The 19,025-nt window shown below is 34.6% G+C and overlaps 2 protein-coding genes and 2 non-coding genes across 4 annotated transcripts; all 4 read right to left on the reverse strand.

Annotated features, from left to right (window-relative positions):
* Window positions 1-2: 2 nt before the first annotated feature.
* On the reverse strand, window positions 3-74 carry Trnac-gca (transfer RNA cysteine (anticodon GCA)). Its single transcript has one exon. It is a non-coding gene; the product is annotated as a tRNA-Cys (tRNA).
* Window positions 75-1,531: 1,457 nt separating this feature from the next.
* Window positions 1,532-1,603, reverse strand: Trnac-gca (transfer RNA cysteine (anticodon GCA)). The gene has a single exon. It is a non-coding gene; the product is annotated as a tRNA-Cys (tRNA).
* Window positions 1,604-3,721: 2,118 nt separating this feature from the next.
* LOC143452323 (uncharacterized) lies at window positions 3,722-8,029 on the reverse strand. Its single transcript, XM_076953245.1, has 9 exons — window positions 6,958-8,029; window positions 6,572-6,788; window positions 6,380-6,500; window positions 5,852-5,980; window positions 5,612-5,725; window positions 5,353-5,470; window positions 5,136-5,232; window positions 4,739-5,009; window positions 3,722-4,664 (listed from the first exon to the last, which is right to left on the reverse strand). Exons 1-9 carry the CDS (start codon window positions 7,058-7,060, stop codon window positions 4,398-4,400), a joined length of 1,437 nt encoding a protein of 478 aa, XP_076809360.1. The 5' UTR covers window positions 7,061-8,029; the 3' UTR covers window positions 3,722-4,397.
* Window positions 8,030-9,860: 1,831 nt separating this feature from the next.
* On the reverse strand, window positions 9,861-13,187 carry LOC143452324 (uncharacterized). Its single transcript, XM_076953246.1, has 8 exons — window positions 13,030-13,187; window positions 12,786-12,910; window positions 12,440-12,627; window positions 10,917-11,076; window positions 10,621-10,750; window positions 10,416-10,519; window positions 10,243-10,316; window positions 9,861-10,112 (listed from the first exon to the last, which is right to left on the reverse strand). Exons 1-8 carry the CDS (start codon window positions 13,088-13,090, stop codon window positions 10,025-10,027), a joined length of 930 nt encoding a protein of 309 aa, XP_076809361.1. The 5' UTR covers window positions 13,091-13,187; the 3' UTR covers window positions 9,861-10,024.
* Between the last annotated feature and the right edge of the window lie 5,838 nt (window positions 13,188-19,025).

A 19,025-nucleotide genomic window follows, 5' to 3' on the forward strand; every position in this document is an offset into this window, starting at 1 on the left:
CAAGGGGGCACCCGGATTTGAACCAGGGACCTCTCGATCTGCAGTCGAATGCTCTACCACTGAGCTATACCCCCTGGCGCCACCAAATGTATTAAACATCTTATTTGATAATTATACTGTTATTTTGTGGTCGTTTCGGACACCATGAAAGGAAATTTGTAAATGAATTACAACATTAGAATGGACTTCGAATGTTTTCTCCACTTGACTCCTAAGTTGCTTTATACTTTCATGAGTTTGTATGCCAGATAAACAAGTACGCTAAAGTTTAGCTATTTATATCCTAATTAATTCATCATAGATCACGTGTTTACACACATAAGACAACGTTTCTAAATTTTTCAGTGCACAATATCTGCAAACAACCTGTGAAAGGCTACAAAATATAAATAAATGTTTACACAGTACGTGAAACGTTGATGTAGAAATAAAAGTAAACCCTTACTAAATCATACACCATTTCTATTAAAATCACGTTGTACTATATCAGAAATATCATAAAGTTACAAACAAAGTTGTATAAATATTTATAACAATTTGTAGGGAAGTAGCGGAAACGAACAAGGACTCGAACTTTAGAGCTTACGGACAAGACGATACAGTAAACGATAATATCTACAAAGGCATTGTTCAAAATAACGGGCTGTGGTGATAGCAGACGTCGTGAAAGAAAAGGTGCAAAAATAGCATTGACTGATCGGATAACGGTGGAAATAGCGAAACACAAGTAAATATATAACACACACAAATTACACACTTTTATGGAGCACAAATTTAACATAGAAATACTTGGCATGTACTTTTCGTTTAAGGTTGGAAACTACTTCAATAATAAAGCCCGTGTGCCCCTTGACCTTCTGTCGAACGTGGTACAACAGTATTCACATCCGCATGACGTGAGCTGCACTTACATTGGATAAGACTGCACACTACTTTCACACAACAATTATTATAGGGCATACGCGCTTAGATCGAGTAGGCAAATCTGCCTTCCAAAATCATGATAGGAATTGACCAATATGCATTAACTTAAATCACGAGGAAAACTTTAAAACATGCCTACGAAAATGGTTCGTCGTTTTTATTAAATGTTTATAATTAATCTGCTTATCTTACGCCCATATAATTAATTGTGATTCTCTATTTCCATCGTTATCCGATTAACCGCTATTTTTGCACCTTTCCTTTCAGGACGTTTGCTATCAACACAGCCCGATATTTTCAACAATGTCTTAGCACCTATTATCTTTTACTGTATCGTCTTGTCTGTAAGCCCTAAATTTCTCATTCTTTTTCTTTGCAGCTACTTACGTACAGAGTCGTTACCAATATTTACAAAACTTTGATTTTAATATTTACTTCTGCTTTTACTCTCATAACGGACATATGCTCATGTCCGAAAGATTTTAGTTTTCGTACATTGTTAATAAACATAATTTATATTTCCTGCACTAGTTGCTCTGTTTGCAACTTTGTGACATTTAAGGTCGACCTCTACTCCGCCTACGTTATATGTCGGAAATGTTAAAAGAGGGGGCACCCGGATTTGAACCAGGGACCTCTCGATCTGCAGTCGAATGCTCTACCACTGAGCTATACCCCCTGGCGATGACAATCCATATTTTTCAACTTATTTATTCTCTATATGTACAACTGTACAACTGTTAAAAAAACAATAAAACTGGTTACGTCAGTTTTATAGATGACTTCCTATTGCGTCATACAACAAACAATTGACTTCGTTTATAATGTGTCGCAATTTGCGCGGGCGAGTAAACTAGCCGACGACCGTAAATGAATTCGTTAAAATATTAGCTGTTCTATAAACAAGGTTTCAAGTACAGAGCAGCCTACTACTCCGAAATTTTCCACTCATCATAGTTAGTCAAGTGCCCTCCATCTACAATTGCATTTGTCACAGGATGGATAACATCGTAGGCGCCTGCAGCGTACACGCATATGCGTACCATTTTCAGCTGTGTTTTCTGAATTTACGTTTATTAGACTTGGAAATATTCAGGCTGTCAGCTTGTTGGTTTCAGAGTTAAGTTTATCACCGCTGACTGGATAATTCATTTGTAATTTTAATTACTATATTTGAAGACCTATATAGAGCTTATATCACATATGTATAAAGGTTTTACTGTGTAATATTACTTGATAATTAAAACTACAAGCGTATAGGGGGCTATTGGGCCAGGAAACCCTAACGAACCCAATTTTAGGGGACCTTCCTTTTTTACGTTTGTATGCGACAACTTTTTGGCTTTCACTAATAGGAAAACATAAAATGCGTGAGTATACGACGTAGAAAAATTGTCGTATACGGCGTTTCAAAATTATAAATTATAGATTGGCAGCTATAGTACGTAATTTTGAGCATTTTTATTGAGTTTATAACTATATTTATATTAAATATTGAGCAATTTTATCAATTTAATTATTTATCAGATAAGGGGGCAATTTCAGTTTTCGAGTGATCGATTTCTTCGGATAAAAATATAGTAAAAAGTGATTCAAAACACGACATGCTTTTGCTCTTTGACAAAAAGATTTAACAAGCTCCCGCTGAGGTAACTTTCAGTGAAACACTACATATATGTAATGAATATAAAATAGTGTCATTTTTTGACACGAACACGATCAAGGGAAATACCATGATCACAGACCGGCTTGTAACCTAATTTTAATAAGCTTGTAGATAAGATCCAAGCGCCAAGCTTCCAGTAGTTTAAACCGGTGTTGTTTGGAATACGACTACCCATCATATAATAAAGTTATTTACGTTTTTTTTTTTTTTTTTTGTGTTGACTAAAATGCATATTTATATCTCATACACAATACATTAATTTCAAAGTCAAAGCATACATTCAAGCATAATGCTGAAAACATAGGGGATGATTTTGATACAAAAAGCTTAAAGACCAATGGTCTCAATAATTGTGTAGTGAGTGCTATATGGTTTTGTTTAAAGTAGGTGTTTTCAACATTTAAAAGCATGTTGCCTACTTCTAAGCAAAATAAAACACGTTTGCTACCAAACCTTAATGTCATGGTGTCTGAGCTATGGCATAACAAGAAAAAAGAACCTTTTTATAATAAACCTATACCCAATACTCATGCAATCAATGTGTCATTAAGTCCGGGCATAACAAAGCTGAAGCAAATTTTTTTAGTGCTGATTTACCAAGCTCAATACTAAAATAATTGAATTTATAATAAAACGAAGTGTGGAAGACTTATGCGTTGCTTTCTCTTTATTTGTCATCGAATACTGGAAATAATCTCGCTAAAACGCAGGCTCAGGCTTCGCAGTGATTAATTAAGGATTCCGTGCATATTAAGTGTCAAAGTAGTATACGCAGCTTTTCGCCTTCTCGTTACCAAAGTTAGTGGAAATCTATTGCCGAAACTCCTGGTTCAAAAAAAACTTGAAAGCGTTTTGAGGAAAAAACTTCTGCAAAGGTTTTCTCTATGTGTGTTTCGTAATTGCAATGTACATTACAATTGTACATGTATTGCAATACAAGCCATTTTTCTGAAAGTGGGATTTCATTGACGTTAAATATACTGAGTTTTTCTAAAAACCATCGTTATCATTCATAAACTGTAACTACAGTATCTTCAACTACAGATTGGGTGACTGAACCTTCACTGTCTCGTCATAAACTGAGTTGGTTCAAATCGTAAGTATCCATACAGTTAAAATTGCAGCCAATATCCATTATACTTAAATTGTTAAACCAATAGCATATTTTTAATGTACACTAATGCACGACATGTGTTTAGAATAAACTACTTTAATCCTTTCTAAACAGGTAACTATGCGTCTCGGCAAAGCGTCTTATCGCGGTAGAGTTCGTTTTCTTTAAATTAATTCCTAATCTCAAAAACGTATGACAAAAGACGCCGACCTGAAATAGTACACTGGATACAAAACATCGGAACCACAAGACAAACGTAATGATAACAATTGCCCATATTCGATTACAAAAATTTTCAAACCATTGAATGATGGATATCATAGTACACTAGATACTGTAATAGTTAATTGTTAGCTTATAACTGCGTTAGTTTATTATAACCAGCCTACGCAGTAAACAAAAAGATTTTTGACACAATGGGAATGTAAGCTATCCAAACTAAAATGTTTATTTTGTTTCTTAAACTTAATTTTGAAGCCCAAATGCAATTTAAGAAGTTGATTGTATTTAGAGGTTTGGCAACATCCTTAATTTCTATGCACGTTGCAGCAATTCGTTTTCCCGACTAAAGAATATGTATACTAGAGCCAAATTTTCTTTATCTACAAGATGTCATTAAAAACCAGCTGAGTGTGTAAAAGCACCATTGACTACACTTTCAAAGTAAGCAATCAGTTTCAATCAAAAGACTAATTACAGACACTCTCCGCTTTGACATTTTTGAGTCGATTCGCAGCAAGTGTAATACTCCTGTTGGTATTCACAACACGGCTGGTCTACAGGACACGGATTATCCGCACAGGTTAACGGACTAGGTTGAGGAATGGGCGGGTCAAAGCCACACGTACTTCCAACACATTTAGTGTTTTCTAGAATGGCCGATACGAAAAGATCCAATGCGCAGGTTTGCTGCATTGGCGCTGAGTAGTTAAAAGGACCAGCAAAGTGTATTCCAAATACCTATATCAAGAAAACATTTTCATGCCTTTTGCCAGTTAATCTATGTTAGACTAATAATTTAGATTTGTGCTTACAGGTCCCACTGTTGTATTATGAAGAGATTTCCCATCTTTATAAATTACAATGCAGTTACTTTCGGTTGGCTCGCAACGATTTTTTTCCCACGCGGTGTCGCAATTGTGTTGAATAAATTGCTGGTAGAGCGGCAAATTATCCAAACCAATGGGATCTTTGTACTTTTTCGTGTAGTCAATTAAATACCGGAGATTTCGTAAAAAGATTCCTTTGAACATTTTTGCATCATCGTCGCAATTGGGAGCGCAATACTCAACAAGAACACCGTTTCTAAAGGTTAAAAAATATCAAAGTAGGCTATCAAAATATTTAACCTAAGATTATTGGTTGCACACAGCTCGTATACTAACGTTGAAGTATGTTACATTCTGCACGAAAACCATACATTTAACATACTTTGTTGCTAGATGAATTGTTGCGGTGGCAATTTTGTGTGCTAGCGGAATAAGCTGTACAGTCTTATTTAAAACTGGAGCTGCCTCCACCAAACCACCTTAAAATTGACGAAAGTATAAATTGGTTTGGAAATGTTTTTTCATTTTCATTTCATTAAAGGACCAAGAAAATGATGTTTTATCTGAAACCCATGTGCACATTGATTACCCAAACTTACCAATCATGAGCCCCATGTTGTAGGTTGGACCAAAATTTTGATCGCTTGAACAATTATTTCTAAGGCCGTCAGCTACCAAATACGTTTCATTGCTGACGATTACATTACTCTCCAAGAACTGAAAGAAAAAAATATTTTTTGTATCGTTAAATTAAAATTTTCTGGGACAAAGCTGTATAACAGTAAACTATATTCATTATAATTTAATATAATTTTTAACATAAAAATGATATTAAATTGATCTTTGAACAAAACTTGCCTTCCACGTTTTCTCAATGCGAGGTACGATAGAAGCGTCTTTGGTAAGTCGATACAATTTAGATCCGAGTTGGAGCATTTGCGCATTTTCTACGGTTTGCTTGCTTTTTTGGGTCTTAGATAATCTCAAGCATTTATAGTTATAGGGTGTAAAGTTTTGACTATACTGTATATTTGAAATATTTGCCTGGGAATTTCTATGCTTTTGACTTATAATGATTGTTTACAACACTATCCATACCTGGTCAAACCAAAATCCCCCGTCGCAGGAAATGTTTTTGTCCCAACCGTTGTCCCAAATCCAGTCATAAATTTGCTTAGCCTCATATAAAAAGCCGTAGCTTGGATCATCGTTACCGGGTCCCAATACCTGCAATGTGATTTGTACTTCGTAACCTTGCACTGTTGGCAGGGCTGGACTTAGGCCAGTGCAACGAAGTTGGGTACCGCGCTTTTCGGAGTCCAGTGCTTTTCTGGGGCCCGTCGCTGGTTAGCACCAAAATAAAAACAACAGCTTAGCCTTTATTTTGCGCAAATCCTAGTTATTTCTCAATTTTTCTCGAAAAAGAATGTTTTGCTGAAAATAGAGTGTAGCACAAAGCAAAGCTTTGATGGGAGCTGATTTGCAAAGAGTTGATATTTGGTTTATAAGTAATTATTATCATCGTTGCAATAATTTCTTTAAACCCAAGGCAAGGGGCCCTGCCATCAGTTCTTGCACGCTTGCTGAGGCCGGTCCTAACTGTCTGTAACAGATGCACTCTCCTACCTCGTGTATTCTGGCATAACTAAGTCCATACCAGCCCATGTCGTCAAACGAAGGCTGTGGATAGTACGACTCTAACAAACTGTAAACATCACGTAAGGATCCGGTTATGACTGATTTGTACCTGAAATATTTATGGCTTGATTGAATGATATCAACATTAAAAATACTACAAATAAACTGCATTGCAATTACATTGTGTTATTTCCATAATACATAAAATTAGCCAGGGTTTCCAGAACAGCTCCATTTTGCCAAAACCCATCAAAGCCATTCCAAGTTTGATAACTGAATAGCCCAGATATTGGTGACGGAAACCAGTTGTGCTGCAATGCGTAGGCCGTCATGCACGAACGCAATGCATTCTCATCACCACCAAACATGGACAAAGTACAAACCGTGGAGATATTGTCTAAGTAAACGATAGAGACAAGTACTGTAAGTCATTAACTATTTGAAAACTGTTATTTTTGACAAACTATATCTTTTTCTAGTATAATTCATGTTAACGTGTTTAAATGAAACCCGCTTACTGTTGACACAATACCCTTGAACAGACAACAAACAATACTTTTTCTTACTTTCTTCATGTTTGTTGGTAAGAGAATTATATGGCGAAAATGCCAAACATGCTCCAACAATAAAGCCTGGAAACAGTAAAGCAAACACAATTTTTTTTGTCATTTCTGATCAAGCTTAAGTGTTATATACACTATTTTGCTTACTTCTCCTGGTTTGAAAATGGTTTAGGCTTTATAGTAGATTTACCAAAAGAGTTTAACGTGCCATCAGTTTTAATCAACCTCTTTTCTATAAGCAGAAAGATACATTATTAAATAAAACTCAATTTTTCTTCATGTTAAAAAAACTGCTAATCTCTAACCAAAGTTTACACATAACTAATGCCGGTTCGTAAATTTATGTTCAAATTTTATTCTGATTAAAATTCATTGCCCTAAAGATGTAGCAAAAGATTTTTTATCAGTTTCCACTAATGTATACCACTGCAAAGCGATGGCAATATTAAAACAAACAATAATTGCACTGAATTCAGTTACAGGTTACTTATTAACCCTGAAATTGGTTTCATCAGCCAAGAGCAATATACAATAGAGTAATAGACCATTTGTAAAGGGAAAAAGATTTCTTTTGTAAAGGTTAATGCAAGCATGTTGACGACCCAGGATAGTTTATAGAAATAATTTAGTCAAAAATATTTCGGGTCAGTCATGCAATTGTTAGCAAAATATTTTTATAGTGGCATTATCAGGGCATGTACACAAACAAAAACGTAAGTACATGCCTAACCAAGCTATATGTGTAGTTGACACTGATGCTTTCATATCCTTTTATCAAGGCAAATAAAATCCAAACTCATACATTAGCCAATAACTTGTACCAAAAAAACACCTACATACGCATATATCTATTCGGCCGTAAAAGCTACAAAAGCTACTTGCCTTGTCTTTTCGTTAGACTATTTTTATAGCATTATATATAGGTATCTGTTTCTCTTTGTTTTCAGGTTATACTGTACGTTGGATTATAGTGGTCTAAGAATGTTTATTATTTTTTTAAATCTAGCTTTATTTGAGCAGTATTTGATTAGGATAAGAACTAAAACTTGCAGAATCGTATAAACACTCACCCTGCATGAACACAATCGAACTTACACAAACAAAATCAAATTTGCACAAACACAATCAAACATTACCATAAGACGTTGTTAAAAATAACGTGAAAAATTGACAATTATTCAGGGGATGTACCTAACAACAGCCCGAAGGCTCGAAACGCACGTCATTAATTTTAATTGCCTTCGTGAACCTGTAATTCACTCCTCAGTAAACTTAGCTGTAAATCACTACAAGTTATTTTCACAGATTGTGCAACGCACCTGACCCTGTTTGATACTTAACGCAGCTTCTCTGTTGCAATAACTTCGCTGTTATTTAATCTGCAAATAGAGAAAATTAGTTTATACAAAACATGTGTGTGCAGTTGCGCATTATTACAACAGCGTGATAGAAGTGCAATACTTGTCCAACTCCAAATAAAACAATTAAATACAACCGGTCAAACGGTTATTTTATTGTAAATTTGTTCATATTCCATTATATTTACTCCTGATAGTTGTTTGTACACTCGTTGTAGAGTAGACCTACATAACAGTTTAAGTTCTTGAATCCTGAAAGATCTTTCACACGATTTCTGTCTGGTGTTTGTGGTTTTATTATGCCTACGAAAAGGAGAACGAATAGTATGGAAGGAATCATCTCCCCATAGCATATTCAATTTATTCATAGATCATTCATAGGCATTTAACTTAGATCTATTATTTTGGTTTATGATGACGTCATATGATTTCTCACGAAGGTCAAAGTCAAATGTAGACAAACGCGAGCTATTTTTATATTTCCACAACTCTATACAGTTAATCGTCGCATGAGCATTGCACTTTCTTATGCAAAGATCAATTCATACCTGGAGTATGAAACTATACTGTCAGGACCCGTGTGTCTAATAACAAAAAGAAAACTCGGCTAAACACGATGCTGAGCTATACTATGATACGCTTTTTGTTTTAGAACTATAATATTGGAATAAAGTGACGAACTACAAGCTATAATTAGCACGTACTTTCCTAGAACAAAGGCGCAGATTTACTTCGATATCCGCATATTGAAGGAAAAAGTGTGTCTTGCAGCCATTGTTACTATAAAAACAGGTTCATACAATGAATAGAGACAACGGAAATTTCTTGTACTTTAATGAATTAACTGGGGGACTTTTCTACAAATTCAGCTCCTTGTCGAAGTTACAGTGCAAAATGTTCATGTCAGATATCTCTATACACTGATCCTCGGGTAATGCCTTCTCCTCAAAGGTAACTAGATTGGACATAAGACACTGGGATTAGACGTGACAATAACATTAGACTATGACGAAAAAAGTGTCAGTATCGTCATGGACGGGAGCTCTAATGTCTAATCGGACGTTATTACTTTTTCGATTTATATCTGGAAATGGAGATTAGAAAAGTTCAGCAAAACCAAACCGACGTTGGTATATTTCCACTTTTTCAACAAGGATGCAAAAAGTTATCATCAACGGCACACTTGCGCCCTTCTGTCCTGCCTTCAGGTACTGTGGGTTAACCTTGGACAAATAGCTCTCGTATCGCCGACATCTTGCGTCGTCACCACGAAAGAAACTTATATCCTGGGATGGCATTTCATTCATCAAGAATTAATCCCAAGTGAAAGTAGTAGAAAACGATGTAACTGAACCGCTATTACGCAAATCAACGCAGTTATAAACTTAAGATATATCTTTAAGACAACCTACAAACAAAAACGGTGTTCCACGAAAGTCTTAAATTATACACAGTCAATGAGAACTATTCCCCTGAATTACAAATGAGTTATATAGTTGTTTTGTTTATGTAATGTTTTTATTTATTTTTTACAGTGAGCTGCAGTCTAACATTGATGACTACAAAGACTTCAAGCAATACATAAAAACAAATGCGAAACTGAAACAACAATTGTAGTTTCCACTTCAAAATACAAGTTATTTTAGACATTATTAAACTTGGGAAAATCCAACCAACTTAAACTTTTTTTTCTGCAATACTACCGGCTTCATTTATACAGACGTTTTAGACATATCTGCTGAAAATACGTTGCTTGAAGAATCCACCGTAGAAACTGCTGTAGTATTCGAATCACTTGTGCTGCAAATTTTTTTATTGAAATTGATTGGTATATTGTTATCATTCAAACATTTTGATAACCGTTATTCTTGAGTTTAACATTTAAAAACTCTAATATAACATGGAAATAAGCGTGTAAGTTTATTTTTACCTGAAAGTCGACGTCTGAACGCGCTGTTTAGCAGAAATCAATATAGGATTGTTGTAACCGTTCGCAGCTTGTTGCTGGAAAGGTAAACAAGAGAAAACGTGAGATTTAGTTTAACAAATTTTTAAGTTGTTTTGTAAATTTTAATTTAAGTAATATATAAATTATTTATATACCTTCACTTTCTTTTTCATATAGCAGCGACGAATTAGGAAAAATACAATGACTATAATCACCAGGGCAACAAAGCATATCAGCGTAATGGTCACAATAAAAATTGCTATAAAAAGGTCAAAAAACATTTTACCTCTTGCAACGAGTGTATAAAATATACTGATTTAAAGTACAGTTTTAGCATTAGCTTGCTTTCAGTGAGCTTACTTGAAGCCAAAAGTGATGGACTCTCTGTCTCAGCATTTTCAGCCTGTTTGTTTTGTCTAATTACTGGTCCAATGGTCACTATTCCAGCAGTGCGTGTAAACGTTTGTTTAACTGGAACGGCAGAAGAACACTGAAGTACAAAGAAACGTTTTAGGTAAAGAAGATGAAGATTATTTCCGTCATGCTGTATAAGAAAATTCCGGGAAATAGTTTCTTCTGAAGCCTATCTCGAAATTTTATCGATGTATTAAAAATAAATTTTATACTAGATTTTATACTAACAAATTCTGGCTTACTCCTGACGGCCCGCAATCTTCACACGCGCCTGTTGTGCAATGTAAGTAGAACTCCGGTTTTTTCGGAAGAAGGAAAAAAGTTGGAAAACGGATCCGAACGTCCCCGCTCACTCCATTTTCTATGACTTTTACGACACTGTTGTAACCTCTCTTGGGGCACCTGTGAAATGTAAGACTGAATTTAGTGTCGAACTATGTCGTATCTGTAGTGACATCTCATTGAGTGAAAAGCAACATTCCAATAGTGGATACTATTAATACCTTGTTGATACAGCAACCAAATGCTATAGATCAGCGGTCGCCAACGTTTATTATTTCATGCTCCTAGACTACTGCTCTAAATATAAGAAATATATATATATTGCCACAAAAGAACATTGATTGTATTTTCCAAATCTTAAAACGCTACAATAATTGAAGCGAAGTTATTAAGAACTTGTAGCGGTTCGATACTTTGAAAGATAACACAAAGTTAAAAGTTCGAAGCAATCATTGGTGTGTGAGTGGGTCACTTTTCTTTACAGTAGCTTTAGGGAGCTTATGGGTTTCAAAAATGGGTCAATCTCTTTTTTTATTTCTATTTGCAGTAAAATTATTGAAAATACAGTTACTCGAAAATTGTTCCATTGGATCCCTGAAATCTTGCATGTGACCAAGGCTTGTATAATACTACAGTATCTCATACTAGAATACAGCAAAAATCACATATCTCTATATTCCGTTACATAGGCGTCAAGTCAAAAATGGATTTTTGGGTCTAAAAACAAACAGTTTCCACTTTTTCATGCCAATTTTTATTCAGGTTTTCCGTGCAACCTGGAACTTTGAAACGAGCCAGATGCTGCCTTCTGATTGGTCTAAACAGGTTTTAAAAAGCCCTACATAAGAGTCTGACGAAGTCACACAAATCTTATTCTTTGAGCCATACGCCTCCTTTACAATATGTAACGAGTCCAATTGCTATACAAACGAAAGTAGTGAAATTGAATCCACTAATATTGACTTATCATTTCATTAAGTGAGATGTTTTTTCCTGATTTTTCCGAATTAGGTTATAGATAGGCTGCAGTATTTAGCTGCAGGGATTTTAGTAGTTACTTCAATCCGAAATCGCCCCTGGAATCGACAATGAGTTTTAATTATCTTACTATAATAGCCAAAAGTTTAAAACGTTTTATCGCACAAGTATATGATTAAAAATGTGGTCAAAAATTACCTTGATGCACGTGCAGTCGGGAAAATTTTAGTAGGTCTACTGCCATCACGTCACTAGTTTGAGTGCATTATTTTAATTGAAGAAAATATAAAGATGAAAATATCAGTCAAATTATAACAATTAATTCCAAAGTTTCTTTTGTTTAATTTTACGTAATATTAAGATTTAGTCACAATGTCTTGTAGACCACGGAAATTTTCTCACCGATCAACGGTTGGCGACCGCTGTTATAGATTTTATTCAAAAAGGACCCAATGTCTTTCCTTTGTAGTGTATTATTCTGTTAGGACTAAAAAACTGGTATTACCCCGGGAAGTCAACCACTGTATTGTTTAATTCCAGGGCTACATGGTCGACTGTTTCTGTAACCCAACATGTTTCAAGTAAGAGATGATTTCCTGGTTCACTGGTGCTATTCAAATGAAATTGGACGTGAACAAAATCTCCATCCTCTATATACAATGGGGCTACTGTTTTTCGGGAAAACGTAAAATCCTGTAAAAGTCGTCAAATTAACATTCAGCAGCTAAACATTGGGTTAATAATAAAGACAGGTGTTACATGATTTTACTTCATATTTCAAGAAGATGTTTACTTGGAAACAACGTTTATCGAAACATTAATCCTGGTAAGATAAAAATATGCAAACCTACCGTGAAAAATGAAGCGGACGCTTCAATATTGTAAGTGCACGGTCCACTGCCCAAAATAACATTGCTGTTGACTGCGCACTGGCCGTGTGTCATTGGTATGAAACAGAGATGCATACACGAAAATGCTGTAAAGTGAATAATATCAAAAATATTTATTGTTTTGCAGTGAGAGAACTAAAACACTAAACTCAAGCCAAAAATATCATATATCACATGTAAAGAGTTAAATAGAACTTGATTATACCTTTAATAAATAACAAAACGTTTTTATTTTCTTTGGAAATTTTCGTATTTTCCGATTTCATTTTCTAGTAGATCCAATAAATAAGTAAATATCCATTCAACAATCATTCAACAATCACTAGAAAAAGACGAGAGCTTGTGAGGCAGATAATGTTGTATTCCTACTTTCAGTTGCTAATATGTATAACTTTACAACTCCCCCTGTATCCTAATTTGCATCAGCATGAGTACCCTTTTTCGGCAGACGTTTTTCTGTAACAACCACCATGTTATATAACTTTTTTAAACTTCTTCTTTCTCATTCTGCCTATGCAGATAAGTCACATCTAGGAAAAAACTTCGAGGATCTAGATATAAATAGGAAAAGCTTTATTCTTATAATTCATGTATTATCGAAAACATAGACAGCTGACTCATCTGACTTTAATTTTTTCTAACGTCACATCAACTTTTCATCGTAACCAACACCCCGTTTCGTTCCGCCATGCGGTTATAAAAGGTTGACGTCACGTTATATCCTCGAAAAATATTCTCATATTTTACCCACATTATGTACCTTTTTAGAACTGGCATATTTATGTCACCACGAGCATTAAGTGAAGCGCTTCACGGCTATAAATGGTCCTTTATGTTTAAAGCTACCACAGCCTATACCATACGAGCCACTCCTTGTAAGCTTGATTTGAAATGAGTATGGAAATGTGAGCTGCGATTTTTTATCACAGCTCTGTGTAAAACACTTGTTTAGAACACATGTGGTACTGGTACATATTTGTTCCATGGAAATTACTTTTTTTGTTTTATTTTACAACTTTGTGAAATAAATACATTATTTCATATTTGTTTTTAACGATATTTTAATCGGAATTGGATAAACTGGGCCCGTTCGCCTGAAAAGAGATTAACCGGGTGATGAAAACACACAAATTGTGACGTCAAACAGTACGTGCCTGACTGTGTTAAAGCCCATCTTTCAAGTTTTGAAATACAAATTGGTCACCTACGAGGGAGTCTGCTGTCCAGGCAATGCCCATCGTTCACAGCAGAATACGTTAGATGTTTTACACTATATAAAAAAAATTTTGTCGGGTGGTTTATACAGACTTACTGTACAAGCCAAACCATGCACTTTTATCTTATTTATAGTTTATCGTTGGTCTAGCAAGCTTCAAATAAAACCCCGAACAGCATTTCTTGAAAAATGTGAAAGATTCGGTCTTGCTAAAATGAAATATTCTTAGAAAACGGTAGTGAACGTATATTGCGTTATAAAATCCGTTGTTCGTTTTATCTATGGGTATATACTATGAGGTTTTGAATAAAAACGTGAAAGATTTTGCTGAACGAGCGCTACCTTGTGCTCAGCTCATAATACTTAACCTTAGAAATTATTTGTACGAAAAATTTAGTAAAATTACACAACACTTTAATGTAAATAATTTACCTCATAAAAGTTGTTACATATAATTAGTGCCTTTACAAATGTTTATAGGTTATAAGGTATATTACAGTTGGTTATTTCCTCCCTGTGGCTTATAATGCCGCATAAAGTACAATAATACAGCACTAAGAAAAAATTCAAACTCAAATTTAACGTTCATAGATATTTAAATACTTGAAACCGCATTTAAAGTTTACTTTTCAGCGCACAACGCTTTGTGCTTTGTCTGATTCTTCCAAGAACGCAAAGTTTATTTAGTCACCCTTTGAACGTCTTAATATAACGTCATCTTTTCTGGCTTTGTTTTTAACTGTTTACATCTGGTAGCCATGACTTTCTCGTACGACGGCTATTATCGGGACTAAGTCGAATTTTCTCATTTATTTGAAGTCCTTACCAATGTCATCACTAAAAAAATGTTAAGTTTGGTAGTTCATCAAAGGTTTGTACTTCTGGTAGCTTTGTTGTAAGCAAGTTACTACGAGACGCGGTATGCTTAGTTTCTACTTGGAACAAAGCTCCGCTGGCATCTCGATGTGGGCAAGTGGAGACAAAGCCTCTTTAATTGAAAATTTTCCAGATTCTATGAGTTATATGTCAGCACAGAATAAAACGTCGTAAAAACTTGGATTACAGAAACGTTTACAATTTATACGACTGTGCTATTAATAAATCTATTTATCCTCTTTGCTCGAGAGATAGCGATTGAGGTAACATGTGGATATTATTAGTAAGCGTGAGTACCAACATGGATTATTTTGTTAGTAAAGCTTTTTTCTTGCAAGATAGATGCTGCCGCTATATGTATAGACTGATGGAGGAACATTGTGTGGCATACATACCATATTTCACAATTTCTTTGTGAAGTTAAGGTTATTCAGGGTTATTAAGACTAACGTATCCACCGCTTGTTGCCAGGTAAAAGATTGTACAGGCTACATGGATGTACGTTTTAGGAAAATTAGATGAAATGTTTTATTACTTGACAAAAAAACATTCTTAAACATTAGAAATTTACGATGAGAAGCAGAAAAACGTAGTTGCAACTCGTTATGGAATGAAGGTAATTCATCGACGAAAACAAAAAAGTAGCAGCCACAAGAAGGAAATTAATTGTGCGTCAAGTGATAAATTATTTAAAGGAATCGCTGTGCAAAAGTCGATTCAAAAGTGATCGAATGAAATCAAGATATTGATTTTAAGTGGGACACAGAAGTTCTTTTGTGTGTAATTCCTACATCGTAAAATCAAATTTTTTAAAAGATTTTCCTTCAGCTGTTTTACGACCTTCGCAGCTTCAAAACTCGTGTTGAGCTTGTGCAAACATGACAAACATAGAATTGTATAAAAACGCTCCCTTTATCGGCAAAATATTTTGTATTTAGTTTGGCATCACTAGCGTTTTGGATTTAAATGTCACTTAACTTAACTTATTAGCCAACTGACAGCAGACAACCTATTTTACTTAACAATAACAAATGTTTTTTATTATACAATGCAAGTGGTGTTAAAAATAATTTGTACAACAAAGAACATGGTCGTTTTTTAGACAAAGTCGAAACGTTCACTTTTGATTAAAATGGAAAAATGCGACAGAATCACATCTGGCTGAAAGCAAAAGTTACTAAATAATTCATAATCTTGAACAGCGTCTCCTTTATAATAACATTACTGCCGCGTTTGTAATCATTCACTTCAGTTGCAGGAAGGTAGAAGCAATAGCGTTAACACTGCGATGAGAGCAGCTTTGTATTTGTTCGATTTAGGGACGCGTATAATCGCACACACGAAAACAGGAAAAATCTCACTATATGTAAGACATTACAAGTCAAAATGTATTGTAAAATTACTCGATATCACGGCTAATTTTAAGAGTATAGGTTAGTTTTTGTAAATGAATTATGCAACATTCAAATATATTAAGTTTAACATTTTAGTTTCGAAAATTTAGCCGGCGGGGTAAAAAACAGGAACGTTTCATTCGTTTTTTAAAAAGCTTCGCTGCCCTTAGCTGTTTACTGCAAATTTTGTTTTGCTTATCATAGATTATTCACAACAAAGATTTTACTATAGGACCGTTTTAAAAAGGTTATTAGTGTAAAATGTTTGAAATAAAACTCTCTAGTTCAGCCTAGGTTACAAGTATGCTTCTATCAATGTTTTTCGATGAAAATCGAATTAAAATGCAATAAAAGGCGTTCGTTTAGAGGCAAAACGCCGAACATTGCTTTTAGATACTTATGAGTCATTTTGAAAGCTGTATATTTCCCGACGCAATCTATTTCGTGATCTTTTTGTTGAAACTTATGTCAGAACTATTTTATGTAGAGTATTCATTCAATCACTGATATTGCGTCGTCGTGATGGTAGCTTAAAAAGTTTTGCTACTGTACTTGGAGCATCAGAAAACGATTAAAAATTGTAAAATTAAAAAGATTACTTCATGATAAAGCTTTGAAAATTTTAAGAACATACGTATTATTACCTACCCAGTATAGCAGTGAAAGTACAAAGATTTTAAATCGTTTGTTTGGAGCAGAGACAACAACCGCTCTAACCGTTTTCAATACGCCCTTTAAACACTCGAGTAGTTGTTCCCAACGCTTATCTAGTGCATCATCTTATTTGTACATTCAAAATTTAATAAACCTTGAGCGTTGTTGGTATAACACAAAGGATCGATGACGCTTTCACGAAAACTAATTTTCCTAAATGACAAAATTCCGCATGATGTACGAATCCCGCGATATATGCCGAATTGGCTGTATGCAGTGCTAGTATGGTTGGGGAGTACAAACGAATACTTGATACTGTCATTTGCTTTTTTTATCAGGAAAAGCGTATGTTCGGAAGGCTTAACACAATATCAATAACAACTGGTATTTCAGGAAAGTTTAGTTAGACTTAAACAGAATCAAGGTTGGTCAGTAACAAAGTTTTATCGCATGCGGTTGCAGTAGAGGTGGTTTTTATATATTTGTATTTACTAGAAAAACGTTATCATCAAACGTTATGTGGCAAATTTGGAGTAACAAAATATGTTTATTGTTGTGCTATTGTGCTTGGAACTTCCCTTATCTAATCATATACATCAGCCTAATTGTACATCAATTTCTTTGGCGCACATCTTCTGTATCATAGACCAAGTAAGTCGTGAGCGTTCCAAAATAACCGCAAATTTGAGATTACATCGTTGTAATATACGGCAATTGGTTTTAGTTTCTATAGGATACGTACTTTCCAAATTTTGTTGATAAGGAAACCACAGAATTTAACAGTTTTTAAGGCAGGCCTGGCTTCTAGCTGATTTTCAAAGTATAACTACGTTACGGAATATATAAGAATATAAGTATACCCTTAATAAAAAATATAAAATTATGATTCATTTTATTTTTTTGTCAAAGTCTTTGTGCATGCTACACTGCTGTGTGATCTTTTACTGCACATTTTACTAATAATTTGTTTAATAAACCACAATGGGTTGCTCAAACACAAAGCAAGTTGAAACTGCAGAAAGCCAAAAAGTCGAAAATCAATCAACTGAGAAACTAGCGGAAACAGCCAGCAATGACGTGAGCCCTTCCGGTGGAGCCACAAGCGGTGAAGTGCAAGATACGTCAGACGGGGAAAAGGACGTCACTGTCAGCCCAGTGGACGAAGTGGTCGACGGTCAAACACCAGAACCGACTGCAAATGAGGCGGGAAATTCCCCTGAAGATGCTGGAGCGACAACCGCAGAAACAGAGTAACATTTAATTTAAAAATTTAATTTTATAAATTAAAACTGTCAAAAAATAATGATTTTTTTAAATATGCTTTGCGCAAGTATTTCTCGAACAACTTAAACGTTGTTGTAGCATGTTAGCTTTTATTAGTCGACATACCCCATGACAAATGAGATTATCTTTAAGATACATGACCAAAGTTTATTTTATAATTCCTAAAAAGTATACCTTACGTAAAATTTTAAATTACAGCACAAAAGCGTGTAGAACCTATATAAAAACATCAATTCACAATTTGTTTACTGCACTATTTTGTTTATGCTTTAGTAGCTTTTAGATGAATCGATTGCTTCTTTGCTCGTCAAATATTATTATGTGTCTTTTTTGGGTATATCAGCAACCGCAAAATTTTTGCCTAACGTTTTTTTTTTGTTCGATAATGCTAAAACGTACAGAAGATGATTAAAAAGTTGACAATATAGGTAAATTCACATCACACGCGTCTATAGTCGAATAAAATAATCAAACCTTTTCATTGAAGTTTTAGGAATATTATAGTGTGTCAAGCGATACTGTTAAAGTTTGTTCATATACCACTGTGTTTAGGCAAAATAATAAAAAATATTTTAAGTGATATGCTGAGTAAAAATTACAAACAGAAAGGGAAAAGCGGTTGGTGAGGAATGACAAAACATGAATTCTATATTAAGAACGGAATAATAATATCAGAACCGGAATAAGTGTAAAATGGCTTGAATAATTTCATCACAAGATTAAACTCACGCATATCTTCAATACAGGTAACTTAATGCTCTTTTAATCTAACAAAAT

This window comes from Clavelina lepadiformis, chromosome 4 (assembly GCF_947623445.1).
Source record: "Clavelina lepadiformis chromosome 4, kaClaLepa1.1, whole genome shotgun sequence".
NCBI lineage: Eukaryota > Metazoa > Chordata > Ascidiacea > Aplousobranchia > Clavelinidae > Clavelina > Clavelina lepadiformis.